The 14,212-nt window shown below is 39.3% G+C and overlaps 1 protein-coding gene across 10 annotated transcripts in view; it reads left to right on the top strand.

Annotated features, from left to right (window-relative positions):
* LOC110115878 (alpha-amylase 3, chloroplastic) overlaps nt 1–14,212 on the top strand; it is a 151,471-nt gene that overhangs the window by 48,405 nt on the left and 88,854 nt on the right. For all 10 annotated transcript variants that reach the window (XM_020849278.2, XM_020849277.2, XM_028700841.1 and 7 more), the window contains exon 8: nt 11,665–11,854. In XM_020849278.2, coding sequence (XP_020704937.1) covers nt 11,665–11,854 — 190 coding nt within the window. The remainder of the gene's footprint in view (nt 1–11,664; nt 11,855–14,212) is intronic.

Raw genomic sequence — 14,212 nt, 5'->3', positions numbered from 1 at the left:
CCTGACCCGCTTCGGGTCCGGGTCAACCCGACTTTACCCGAATGACCCGTTTCCAACAAAAAAATTGCTAATTTTCGGGTAAAAATGGGTTGATCTCCTCTTTTCGGGTAAAAAATGAGTCAAAATCGGGTCAATCTCGGTTTTCCATGTCAAAATCGGGTTTTCAGGTAAAAAATGGTCACTTTCGAGTCAAAGGGTTAACCCGAACTTGACCCGATTTTTGAAACAGGTCGAAATGTTGAACCCGAACCTTACCAGTTTCTGGTTCGGGTTTACCCTAACCCGAAATTTTTGGTTCGGGTTCAAGTCGGGTTTTCAAGTCGTGTCAAATATTGACACTCCTAGCTGATGGTGGTAACTTCAGTCGGTACGCCACTGCTCCAATCCTGTCCAGCACCTCATAGGGGTCGAAGTATCTCGGTGTTAACTTCTTGTTCCCCCTTCTAGCAACTGTCCTTTGCCTTCAGGGGCATAGTTTTAGGAACACCTTCTCTCCCATTTCAAACTTCATGTCCGCCTGCTATTTCATGATTTGTTGTGCCCTCAGCAGATGTTTCTTCAACTTTTCTAGCACCTTGTTCCTTTCCTCCAAGTACTGCTCAACAGAAGAAAATGGTGTGCTTCCCCTCCCATGGTGTACTAGGTGTGGGGTGTCCCTGCCATACATCACTTTGAAAGGAGTTATTTGAGAAGTAGAATGGTACGAGGTATTGTACCAATACTCGGCCCAAGATAACCACTTCGCCAACATCCGCAGTGTTTTAGAAGAAAAACACCTCAAATATGTTTCCAAGCTCCGATTCACCACCTCTGTCTGTTTGTCTTTCTGTGGATGGTAGGCGGTACTTCTCTTGAGAATAGTGCCTTGCATCCTAAAAAGCTCCCTTCAAAACTTGTTGAGGAACACTTTATCTCTATCAGACACAATCGATTCAGGAATCCCATGTAATCTAACCACTTCTCTAATAAATGCTGCCGCCACTAATACTGCGGTGTAGGATGTCATAGGAGAATAAAATGGGTCTACTTACTAAGTTGGTCCACCAGTACTAAAATGACTAAATCCCTCTGAGCGGGGTAGGCCATTAATGAAGTCCATGGACACTTCCTCCCATACTTTGTTTGGAAGTGCTAATGGTTGGAGTAACCCTCCTGGTGCCATCACCATATATTTATTTCTCTGGCACACCTCACACTTTGCCACCATCTTCTCAACATCCTTATACATCCCTTTCAAGTAGAGCTTCGATATCAGCCTTCTATATGTCTTATGTACTCCTGAATGTCTCCCAACTGCACTGCCGTAAAATTCCTGTAATAAGTGAGGAATGTGTACTAATGTTCGTGGCATCACAAACTTCCCATGATAACAACTTCTCCCCCTCCAGATAGTACCCCGAATGGCTACTACTATACTTCTTCAACTATTCACTCTACATGCTTTCTTCCTTGATGGCCCCCCAGTTAACCATCATGGGTATTGAAACTGTCAACTCCTAAAGTTCCCCAACACATTTGGATATGGGGTCAGCTGCCTTATTTTCCACCCCTGATCGGTACTGGATCTAAAAATCATAGCCTAAAAGCTTTGACAGCCACCTCTGATGTTGCTCGGTCACCATCCTTTTCTCCAACAGGTATTTCAAACTCCTATGTTCCTTACGGACAATGAAATTCCTACCCAAAAGATAAGGGCGCCATTTCTGAATGGCTAAGATGATGGCCATCAGCTATCTCTCGTAGACTGACTTTAATCGAGCCCTGGTCGATAACACCTGACTAAAGTAGGCTATAGGCCTGTGAATCTGCATCAACACTGCTCCCAAGCCATACCCTGATGCATCGGTCTCCACTATAAAGATTTGGCTGAAATCTGGAAGAGCTTACAGTGGGATCGTCGTCTTGGCTTTCTTCATCCTCTCAAAAGCCTGGGTTGCTGTCCTCTCCTCACAAAAAAAATTGTCCTTCTTCAGTTGCTCAGTCAAGGGCCAAGCGATGGTGCTGTACCCCTTCACAAACCTCATGTAGTAAACAGTTAGTCCTAGGAAACCCATAAACTCCCTTGTGTTCCTAGGCATTGGCCATTTCTGCATTGCCTCATTCTTTGACTGGTCGGCTGTCAGTCCCTCTTGAGACACTACATGACCCAAATATTCCACCATAGACTGGGCGAAGCTGCACTTCTTTAGGTTAGTTTTCAGCTGATGTGCCTGTAGAATCTTAAGAATCTCCTTCAAGTGCTTCTCCGTTTGGCTGTACACCAAATGTCATAAAAAAAGACCAGCACAAACTTCTTGAGATGCTTCCGAAACATTTTGTTCATCAAAGAATAAAAAGTAGCAGGGGCGTTAGTGAGCCCAAATGGCATCACCAAGAACTCATAATGCCCATTGTGCATTTTGAAAGTTGTCTTCTGAATATCCTCCTCATTCATTCTGTTTTGGTGGTAGCATGACTTTAGGTCCATCTTAGAAAACACTACTGCTCCGTCCAGCTCATCTAATAACTCGCCGATCACTGGAATAAGGAATTTATCCGATACTGTCTCCTTGTTCAAAGCCTTGTAACCACACAAAACCTCCAACTCCCATCCTTCTTTTTGACTTGTAATACTGGGCTAGAGAAGGGACTCAAATTGGGTCTGACGATCACTGCCTCCTACATCTCCCTAATTAGCTTCTTAATTTCATCTTTATGAATCTGGGGATAGTGGTAAGGTCGAACACTAATCGATGACACCCCATCCTTCGGATGGATTGCATGCTCCTGCTCTCTAGGTGGTGGTAAGCCTTGGGGTGGCTGGAACCTCCCTGAACTGCTGTATGAGCGGTTGCACCACCAGTAGAATGTCTCCCTCTTCCCCCACATTGAACCTCTCCAAGCGTTGCAGCTCCACCAAATATCCACGTCCCACCTCCTGTATGGATCTGATCATGAATTTGAGAGATACTCCTGCCCTCGACAACCCTGCATCACCCTGGATCATCATCCTCCGTCCTTCCATCATCATTTCCATCCTCAGAGCACCCCAGTTGACCTTGGTCTCCCCCAAAGTCTGCAACCATTTTATCCCCAGATTGACATCGGTACTTCCCAACTCTAAGGGAAGAAAATCCTCCCTCACATGTAGCCATTGAATGGTCAATACCACTCCCCTGCACACTCTTCTCCCCATCTCCACCTTCCCCGTGCCCATCATCACTCCATATCCTCCTGTGTCCACTAATTTCACCCCTAACAGATTTACAATCTGGTTAGAGATGAAATTGTGGGTGGCCTCACTATCGATCAACATCACTTCCTCTTGATCCCCTATTTCTCCCCTCACCTTCATGGTGTGATTTGGGGTGAATCCTACCACAGTTTAGAGAGAGTTCCGCTACATCTAGATGTAACTTCTCTTCCTCCTCCACTATCCCACTCTCACCTCCCTCAATTTCCTCATCATCGCAGACGGTGAGAACCTGAAAAGTTCGGTCCTTACACCAATGCCCTGGCATGTATTTCTCATTGCATCTGAAACACAACCCCTTAGCCCGCTTCTTCTGGATCTCATTCTCAATCAGCTTCTTCAAATTTCCTCCAGACCCCCCTCCTCCAGCCCTCTCCTTTGGGGCCTCTCGTGAACCTCCCGTTGCCGCTCCTTTGGGAGCTAGAAAAGTAGTAGTCATCATGTAGGATCTCCCAAAGCTATTGCCTTGAGCCTCCCTCTCTAGATGCTTCTGGTCCTTCACCAGCTGTGCCAACTCCATGGTCTCTCCCAAGTTGCGCAGTCTCATCACTCTAACAACTGCTCTGATCTCCGGTTTAATCCCCTTCATGAAGTTCCCTTTAAGCACAGTCTCAGATAGACGATCCAACCTGCTCGCTATGTACTCAAAACGATCACGGTACTCTGCCACTGCCCCTTACTGCGTCAATGCAAAGAATTGCTCATAGAAGTCTCATCCCCTACCGATTCAGAAAAGTTCCAATAAGCACTCCTTGAACTCTCTCCAGCTCCTGATGGGCTGCCTCATGTCCCGTCATTGGTACCAAGCCAATGCTTTTCCCTCCAAGCATAGTCCTGCCGCTGTTAGCTTCTCTTTATCTGCAGCTCGTTGACGAAAAAATAACGTTCCACATTGTAGATCCAATCATGGCCATCCTCGCCCTCAAAGATTGTCATCTTCAGCTTTCTGACCTTCGGGTCACCCCAATGGCCCCTGAATCCTCCATATCCTCCCATGCCGCGAATGAGAGGTGCTCCCCAGCTGTCCCTATCTTCCCTTCTGCGATCAGAACCGTACTCATCATCAACTTCCCCTCTTCTTTTTTCAAATTCAGCCCCTCGGTGGTGGAAATCTCCCATTCTTCCTACAAAATCAGCATCCGTCTTTCCATACCCCATACTCATCTCCTCTCTAGAAAGTGGCTCTAGAGATGGCATGTTGTCTTTTCCCTCAATGATATCCACTTCCGGATTTTTCCTTCCCCTAAACGGGTTCGGATTTCCTCCAACGCCATGGCCTTCGGTGGTCTCTTGTACTTTCGATGTCATAGGATTGGTCTTCATCTCCTGCAGTTTCTTCAACATCGCTTCCATCACCGTGAGTTTCCCTTCCTTACTTTCATTGTTGGAGGTGATTTGATTTTGAAAATCTAATAATTTTTCCTCCAAATCTGATTTTAATTTATCGATTTCACCTTCCAAGACTTCCACCTTCTTCCCGGCCATTTCTCTTCCCAAGAATCACAAGAGATCTTCCGAATGCCAAAAACCCACTGAAATTTCAGAATTTCAGCCGCCGATGGTCCCAAAAACGATGCTCTGATACCAATTTGATAGGATGTACTTGAGTTTGCAAGTAACCCTAAGGTAATACTTGAGTTCGCAAGCAATCCTAATCGAAATCAGTGAGAAAACAGAGCGCCAACTGCTGTTTACAGCAGTAAAACAGTCAAACACAGCAGGTTTCGTGTGGAAAACAGTGGGAAATTTGGAGAAAAAACAAATGATTTAACTAGTAGATGCAGGAAAACAACAAAAGATACACATTTCTTCAATTCGAGACGAATAAACATTTCTCCGATTCTCTAGCCAAGACTAGAGCCCAAGAACACAAACCCTAGATCTCCAATTTCTTTTAAACTCAAGATGAAACCCTAATTCTAGTATTAGCCACTAATTAAAGCCAAAGGAGAAAAGCAAAATCCCAAAACAGCCCTCCTATTAAAAAATTTCCCTCGCAAAATTTGATTTGGTGCATGTTGGGCCCCACAGGGCTTCCGCCCCCTTCCTTCTTTTGGCTCCGCCTGGAGTAGAACCGGACCGGTCCAGGTTGGACTGGCCTAACACAATATCGCTTCTTTATAGAAGTGGTGGTTGTCTTTTTTCCTTACTTCCAAACAGCCCCGATGTGCCTTTTTCATAAAGATGCTGCCCCACGTGCTCTTCTTCTCATCCCACTGCAGAGATCACAAATCTAAACCCCAAATCCACTTACAACAACATTTTCTTTTTACTACAGCAAAAGCCCACACACACTCATTCCCCAATACACTCTATAGCAATCCCAAATATGTTTTCAGCAAAACAGATTCTTCAAGTTGCACTTGACCGAATGAAAACATCAGCTAATTTGCCACGTTATGGTACTGTCGAATTGGTTGACACAATAGTGAATGAAATTCAATTTAGTTAATGAAAAGGAAATTTCGCAGCTGGAGCAGTTAAAAAAATAATAATAATGACTGATTTTCTTGGAAATCTCATGCTGCAACTGGAGGGTAATCCTATCTCTATATCATCCAATTCAGTAGTTCTTGAGCTTCTTCCCCGTCTTAGCAGCTTTTTACCAGCTTTGAAACTCCAACCCACTGCAGGCTTAACCCACTACCAGACAAATTCCCTTTCTATATTCATAAAAAATAAAAATAAAAAAAACAGACGGACAAGCCGTGCCCGTGAACACTGCTGCTCATTTCCCTATATCACTTTAGTTTCTCTGTTTTGTGCTTTCCACATCCCACTTTACTACAACAAGATCAAACCTCTTTAGTTGAGCAGCCCACTACGAACATTTTCAACCCTCCTACAGTTTTCTTCTTTGATTTGCATTCCAACTGCCCATTTCTTTCCTTCTAAACAGTAACCATTCAGCCCTCTTCTTTCCACCTGTCCAACAGCTCATCATTAGTCTCCTCACTAAACCAAAGCCCATTTATCCAAGTAGCAAAACAGCCACTACAGCTCAAGCAAATCAGCCCACTTTACTTGCCCCTTTTCTCCAAGTAAAACCTCACCTACCCACCACAGCAGCCCATTTTCATAACAGCTCAACAAAAATCTGTCCACTTATAAATCCCCCTAGCCTATACTTCATCTCAGACTATCCACTTAATTTTCCAGCCACAGTTTTATTTCAAGCCCACTAAAGCCCATTTCAAACACAAAAAAAAGAGTAAATCCCTGTTTCATTGAGTCCTTGACTGTTTGCATTAGTTATCATTGTTGGATAATGCATTTAACATTCCTTTTTTCTTTTAGATAATTATGCATGTTTTAACTTGCTGATTTTTAAGATGTATGCATATACATATATGAATATGTGTATATACACATTTGTATGCTTCCAAAAGGAGCGAGGAAGGAGAAGATGATGAAAGGAGAAAATAAGAAGAGAGGGAGAAGAATAAGAAAAGGAAAGAGAGAAAACAGGGAAGTTTGAGAAAATAAAAAAATGAGGATGAAGAGAATGAATGTGTATAAAAAAAGAACAGAGGAAAACTGGGAAGAAGTTGCACAAAAAACGAGGGAGCGAATTTTATGCAATCATGTATTTTTGTGCATTGTAGTTTTTTTGGTGCATTTTGTGTATTTTTTTTTGCAGTTGCCAACGTCATCGAAAGTATAATCTATCTAAACTCAAAATTTCGAGAACCTATTTTTGGCGTTCGCGTCGCACTGAAAAATCGCTTATACACGCTTTTCTTGATGTGGTGGGAAGGGACCCCGGTGCGGTGTCTACTAGGAGGTGTGGATACTTATAAGTACCCTTAGACGCTCATGTAGCTTGGCGGGAGAAATTCAAATGCGTTTTCAAACGGGTACCTTTGAAGACCCAAACATGCCTTTCTTGGTGTGGTGGGATGAAGATTATGACCACGGTGTCCACGAACATCTATAATACACGCTTTTCTTAGCGTGACAGGAATGCTCAGTTTCCTGTATTTCCCCTAAACGGGGGAGACATCGGGAGGTTCCCGAAATTTTATCTAAAACATACAAGGACTTGGACAAATTAACAGGAGACTTATGAACTTGATTTGGACCAAATGACAAAGGCTGAGACTTGAATTTGAACATCAAATGAATTAAATTTAAACTTGAATAAATGAGCAAAAGACTTAAATCGGATTTGATCAAGAAAATCTTGAACTGGACAACATTACATAAAGCTTGAACTCAAATGAATAATACAGAGAGTCAGACTCTAATTTGATGAATGTATGATCATGTTAAAAATATAAATGTTGATCAAAGAATTTGATCATGCAAACAAAGATCAATGAAGGGATGGAGGACTTATGTTGAAGCCTTAGTATGCATAATTTATTGTTTTGCTCATAAACAACATGAATTTGACAAGTAAAGGAAAGCTGGAATATGCAAGTTTTACAAATATGAGCCGATATACCAAACTCCTGCAAGCACAACTATAACTCATCCCTAGACAACAATCAGATGGAATAGTAATGACATGCTGGGAATTAATGTAAATGGTTTTCATTCAATATCAAGAGGTTACCATGCCAACTGAGATACAAACTTTAATGAGCAAACAAAAGATTCATTGTATACAACAAATGATAAATGCATCATTTATGAGCAAGAGCAATGGGCACGTAGCAATGCAATCAATGAAGTATGCTTGAATGGTAGCAAGAAATATGCAATGTCATGCTCATGGGTAAAGCGGGGAGAAGGTGTGACAAATGCTATGCGACATCCATGAATAAAGACGATTGATACAACCTGCATATGACTAGTGTCTCCTAATTATGATCGAAAACGCTTCAACCTCAAGAGGATACATCAACCTTACTAGCTCATCAACAAGTGATAATGTTGAATGTATCTCGGATATGGCAGTTATCCTACCAACACCTGTAAGGAAACCATAGCAACAATCTGCAATCAAAATCAAGATGCAGATGTATGTATATCATGTCTTATATAGTCAAAAAACAGTACACCTGGAGTACATATGGGTGGGGCAATGGAAGCATGTCCTCAGCTTATTCAAAGTACCTACCAGTTGTTGTAGCAAAGACACTACAGTACCTCCATAGCCAAAAATTGTCCAACGTTAGTCGAATGTACTGGCTCCCTACAAGCAGGAGCAAATAATACGTAGCAAAGTGCAAATATCTACGAGATTGTAGGAGACCCGTCATATGCACCACATGTCACCTATGGGTAGATGCAGAAAGACTTCCGTGAATGTAGTATCCGGTAATCAATTTCAGTTTGTAAATGAATACATCTACCTTCTTACAGATAGCAATAGCAGATGTGCTGAAAAGACCAAAGACAACAACAAATACATAAGGAATGCAACAAACGCAAGCACACCTACAAGCAAACGTAACAGTCGTAGAAGACCCGTCGTATACATCATATGTCACTTACGAACAAAGTGCCAAAAGGATCATAACAACTGTAGATGCTTATGAGCTACTATAGAATACTCATTGTACATACAACGGGTTGTATTTGAGCTAGTACAAGAGAACTGCATGGAATGCAATTACCTACGAACAATAACATGAGATTCATCAGTGCACAACAATCCACCTGTAGAAAACAAGTAGTGCATGATAATCACTTGTTAGAAATGGGCAAATTATCATAGTACGACGCTATGCTACCAGATCCACAACTTCCATGCAAGTGGACAAAAGGCATTTGCATATGTCCCAAAATACCCCCAACACATGTGCACTGCAATTTGTACACACAAACACCAAAAAATGTACGTATAGTCATAAACCCACATGGGCCCTGACGAGTATGTTATGGGTACACACGTGATGCCTAGGGATGATGCGCGGGTTAATAAATGAACCTCAGTTCGAGTCGATCCTTCTATATGGATGGATAGAAGTCGACACAGCTTGAATTATCAAACAGATATATGATCAAGATGTCGACTGGAATATCTGTTTTATATGTTCACATCAAACTTTCAAGGTCTATAACAAAAGAAATTCACTAACAAAAGCATACAGTATGTGGCTAATGTAATCCTCTATCGACAAGTTAGAATTGACAATGTTCAGCCCATAAAAGGAATTTTTCGTAATAACCTTAATGATGGCCGCTTTGAACGAAAATCTCAACTGAATGGGTCAATTGACAAACACTTCAAGTGCCACCCAAATACTCAAAAATTCTAAAATCCCAAAAGCACCAAAATTCAAATATTTAAAACTAAAATTTAACCATCAAACGATTAAAGTAAAATCCATCCACCCTTCATAATAATTTGCCGAGGTGGACAAATCTGAAAATAACTTCAGCTCATAAAGAACTAATATATGGTCGAGAATATCACTAGGATACATTCTCAAATCATGTCCTACCAGTAAGGACATGACACATATCATCTAACCGACAATTTTACCGCCAAAAGACACAGCAGGTAAACAGTTATGATCGAGGCCTTGTGAACCGAGTGGTTTTCCGCCAAATGACTCCCCTAAATTACGGTCATGGCCAGAGACTGTATGCTCCCCAATGGCATCAAATCCTTGAGATATGAATTAATAGGATATAATTGATAGGTCACAAAGCCCTCTATTAATGAAGGTGGATTCAAATTTGTCCCCTTATACAAATATTCACCTCATGTCTACAAGGTACCCTTGGACGAAGCAACACATGGCTTTCGATAAGGATCCTTCTGTTAGGTTTAGTCGACTACCTCCTCTAACTAAGTAGACCAGTGACCATGATGGCCCGGGATGACAGAAATCATGGGATCTTAATCGGGTCCATCATCCATTCCCCCACCACACACTTTAAGTGCAAGATGGTAAAATCTCTAAGTTTAAATATCCAATTTCCACAATCTAAACCCATGTTACTACTATATGCCAGATAACACATATTTCTCCGTATCTGATCGACGACTAGCCTTAATCAAAATTCTATCCCGTGATCGGGTGGGGAAATTAACTATAGTGGCTTGCGCCTATAGGAAATCAGAACTCAGATCATAAAGTTCTCGCAAAATGAGGGCGAAATATCTGGGTAGTGTCTTATCTACAAACTCACATGCCTTCCCAAAATTTACCTCAGAACTGAATCTATTAAAACTCTCCCGAAGGGACGGAAAGGCCTGAGCGCAAATTTCGGAGCCCACACCAACTCAAGACTAAATTAATTATGCTCAAATAGTATTTTTACCTCAAAGTAATTTCTCTTTATTCAAACCTTGATCCTATAAACTCAAATCCAAACTCAATTTAAGGAAAAAAGTGCTAAAATTAGATTCATACTTGAATTCTTCTCTTCCCCATGTCTTCATTACGCTTACTTTCCCTTTCTTTTTCTTATTCTCCTAATTTTTCTTCTTCTTCTCTTCTTCCCTCCTTTCTCCTTCTTTCTCTTTTATGCTTTCCTTCTCTCTCTCTTTTTTTTTTTCCTATTTTCCCTTCTCTGTTCTTACAGTACTGAGCCCCCCTTATTTTCTCCATTTCTTTTTCCCCAAGGTCCCTACTTTTCCCCTCCCTGGCCTTGCACTGTTTTTTTTTCTTCTCCTCTTCTTCTTCTTCTTCTTCTTCTTCTTCTTCTTCTTCTTTCTTTTTCTTCTCTATTTCTCTTTACCGATCCTACCTGAGCCCCCTTCTTATCTGATTTCGTCTGGATAGAAAGGATAGGGATCAGGGAGAAATCGGATAAATTTGTTTAGGTTATTAGCAATCTACTTGATTAGTTATGTAATGGAACTATCTTATAAGCTATGCTCATCATGAATTAGTCAATTTACCCTTGCATGGCATCAAATTTTGAAAAAAAACTCAAATTTTGTTACAGTACATTAATTTGCTATATTAACTTAAATAAAACATTATAAAATTTATTTAATAACTACATTAATTCAGAAATACTATTATGCCTAATTATTTATATATACTTATATATATCAAAATGATCAAATTAAAATATCAAATTTTATAAAAATAGTTTCAATGATTTTGGTAATGTGCAAAAAAATGGGGCATAATTTTTAGGTGAATTTTCATCTCAACTTTTTTAAATTTTAGGTATTACAGGTGTACCTGTTATATTTTTCTGAAAACAAAAAATCAACTATAGCAAGCTTTAACTTGTTGGAAAAGTCTTAAAAAATAGCACATGAACTTATAGCAAATTCCTAAGAGGGGTTTAAGCTCAAATCAGAAGAGGATGCCCCGGCAGGCAAAATTATTGTTATTAACTTGAAATCAACAGCAGTACTTAATGGCGTGTAAGTAGTAGCAATGAATTAAATCTATTTTGGTATCATGACATTATATAACTTTTGGAATGTTGCTAGTGTAAGTTCCCACTCTAGAATTAAATTTATTTTAGAAAATGCGAAACATAATTTAACATGTTCTTGTGAACTGTATCAGATATGGCAGCATGGAAGAGCTGAAAGACCTTGTCAAAAGATTTCATGAAGTTGGAATTAAAGTCCTTGGTGATGTCGTTCTAAATCATCGATGTGCTCACTATCAAAATGCAAATGGTATATGGAATATATTTGGTGGTCGTTTGACCTGGGATGATAGGGCTATTGTTGCTGATGATCCACATTTCCAGGTATTTCATCTTTTGTTAGAAAAGGCCTCATCTGATTGTGATCTGTGTGATGCTAGATTACAAATCATTTATATCAGCAGAAAGCTTTGTTGCCTTGGTAAATTTATATTTGCAAATTATGTTCGTTTAACATCATTTTGTGACTCCTACTGTGGAAACATACGATTCTAGCAATTCAGAGCTGGTGGAATGTATTAATTTTAATTTTTTTTTTAATAAATGAAAGCATATCTACTATTTGGTGACCTGTTGTGCGAACCATGATTTTCACTGAATCCGGAGGTTCTTAGTTAGATTTATTTTCAAGAACTAGTATATTTGATAGAGTACCTTAATACAAACGCATCAATGTTCACTGTTTCCATGAGAAATGTTCTTAGGACATTTTAAAAGCTACTCCACGTTGCCATGCCAACATAGAGAATTATAAATCTTATGACCTTATGCAGCGGACCTTTTAGTTAGAGTTAAAGTCTCTATTTAAACCATGTTAAATTAAAATTTGTCTATAGATGATATCCGACCGTACTAGCAAGCATTCATGATAAGCTGTTGAGTTGAATTCTTGAGAATGGAGAGAATAGAGGGAAATGATGCAGGATAATATAGTTCTCAAATTGGTAGAATATCTACTATTCATCGAAAAAGATCAAAAAAGATCCCCAAGCTATTCCTCGTTACCCTTTATTATAGGGTTATGAGGGATAGAAAAAATGCTATCTAGAGAAAAAAGTAAAAAGTAAAATGCTACATAGGTGACCTATGCAATGCGACAACTACCCTATACATGTGTCTTATCCTGATTAGTTCAGTAGAGCATGGTCGGAAGGCTTCGACGAATTGTTTTTGGGCGAATCTAGTAGTGGCAAGTAGAGTTGGGCTAGTTTGCTCTAGCGAGTCTGTGGGCATATACTTTGATAAAAGGGGACTAGTGATTGGTGTACTTGTTGTCATTTACAGAGAATTGTATGAGAGATCTTGGGTCGCCCATGGAGAGAGGGTCGAATGAGATGATGTCACGGGTAGGGACAGCTCTGAGTTTGGCAGTCGCAATAAGGTAGGCTGAGGGTCCCGTTAGTAAGAGCTTTCCTGTAGGTGAGTTTGGTGAGGATGGTCGCTCTGGGAGAGAGCGAGCACATGAACTTTGATGCCAACATCTATTAAAACATGATCAAAATGGTATCATGACAAAATGGTCCCTCAACTCTTTGTGAGGGATCAATTTGGTCCAACAACTCCTTAAAAATTGGCTTTTTTGATGCCAACATCAAGTTTTGTAGGTTAATTGTGTTAAATCATGGGGTATTTTAATCATTTTATAATTAAATTATTTATTAAATATAATTTTTAATTAATAGTAATAAATATATATATATTCTTTAATAAATTTTTTTATTAATAATTCTAATTTTAATTTAAAAAATTATTAATAATTCTAATTTTAATTTAGGATCATTATAGACCATAATTATTACTAATTTTTTTTATTGAAGAAATGTTTAATAATTTTTTTTTTAAATACTATTACTTGATAATTATATTCAATAAATAATCTATTTAAAAAATGATCAAAAACTCCTTGATTTAACACCATTAACCCAAAATTTTTTTTTTAGGACAAAAATGGCCATTTTTTAAGGAGTTTAGGGATTAATTGGTCCCTTACAAGAGTTGGGGATCATTTTGGTCCCTCACAAAGAATTGAATGAGTATTTTGGTCCTTTTCTCTTATAAAAAATATGGTTGTAAATAAACTGTATTCAGCTTTTAGGATTTAGAATACCAGAAAATTTAATAGAAGCGTAATTTTTTCTCAACACTATGCCAAGCCTTATAATTTAAATTTTTTTCTACTCTTATCATTTTTCATTTTGAGCCTTATTTTTGAAAATTCACTAGGTTGTCCTTCACTACATGACCTATGCTTTGGTACGCAACAATTTTGGTCTGTAATTCGCCAAATGCTTTTCCACCAGATTGCAGTTTTTATGTTAGAAATAACCAGGTTATGGAAGTTTTTTATTCATAATTTGCTTCAGCATCTAATATGGATCTACTTCAGAATTGCTACTTGGTTATACTAATTTACATGAAAAACCTTTCATTCCCAAATTTTTAAACCATGAATAGGAGCTTTCGTGAAGGTGGCTGGAGAATGTCACGATCTGCATCTCATTAGAGAATGTAGTCATCTTGGGGGATTCTAAGTCATCAAATTATTAGAAGACACTTTCGCAAAAACAAATGCTCAAACATCCCACCATTTATTATCTTTAAAATAAACATGTTATATGTGTACAGACATATATATATATATATATATATATATATATATATATATATATATATATAATTGAA

This window comes from Dendrobium catenatum, unplaced genomic scaffold, assembly GCF_001605985.2.
Source record: "Dendrobium catenatum unplaced genomic scaffold, ASM160598v2 fragScaff_scaffold_1599, whole genome shotgun sequence".
Taxonomy (NCBI): domain Eukaryota; kingdom Viridiplantae; phylum Streptophyta; class Magnoliopsida; order Asparagales; family Orchidaceae; genus Dendrobium; species Dendrobium catenatum.
This window is presented reverse-complemented; position numbering and strand designations above follow the sequence as displayed.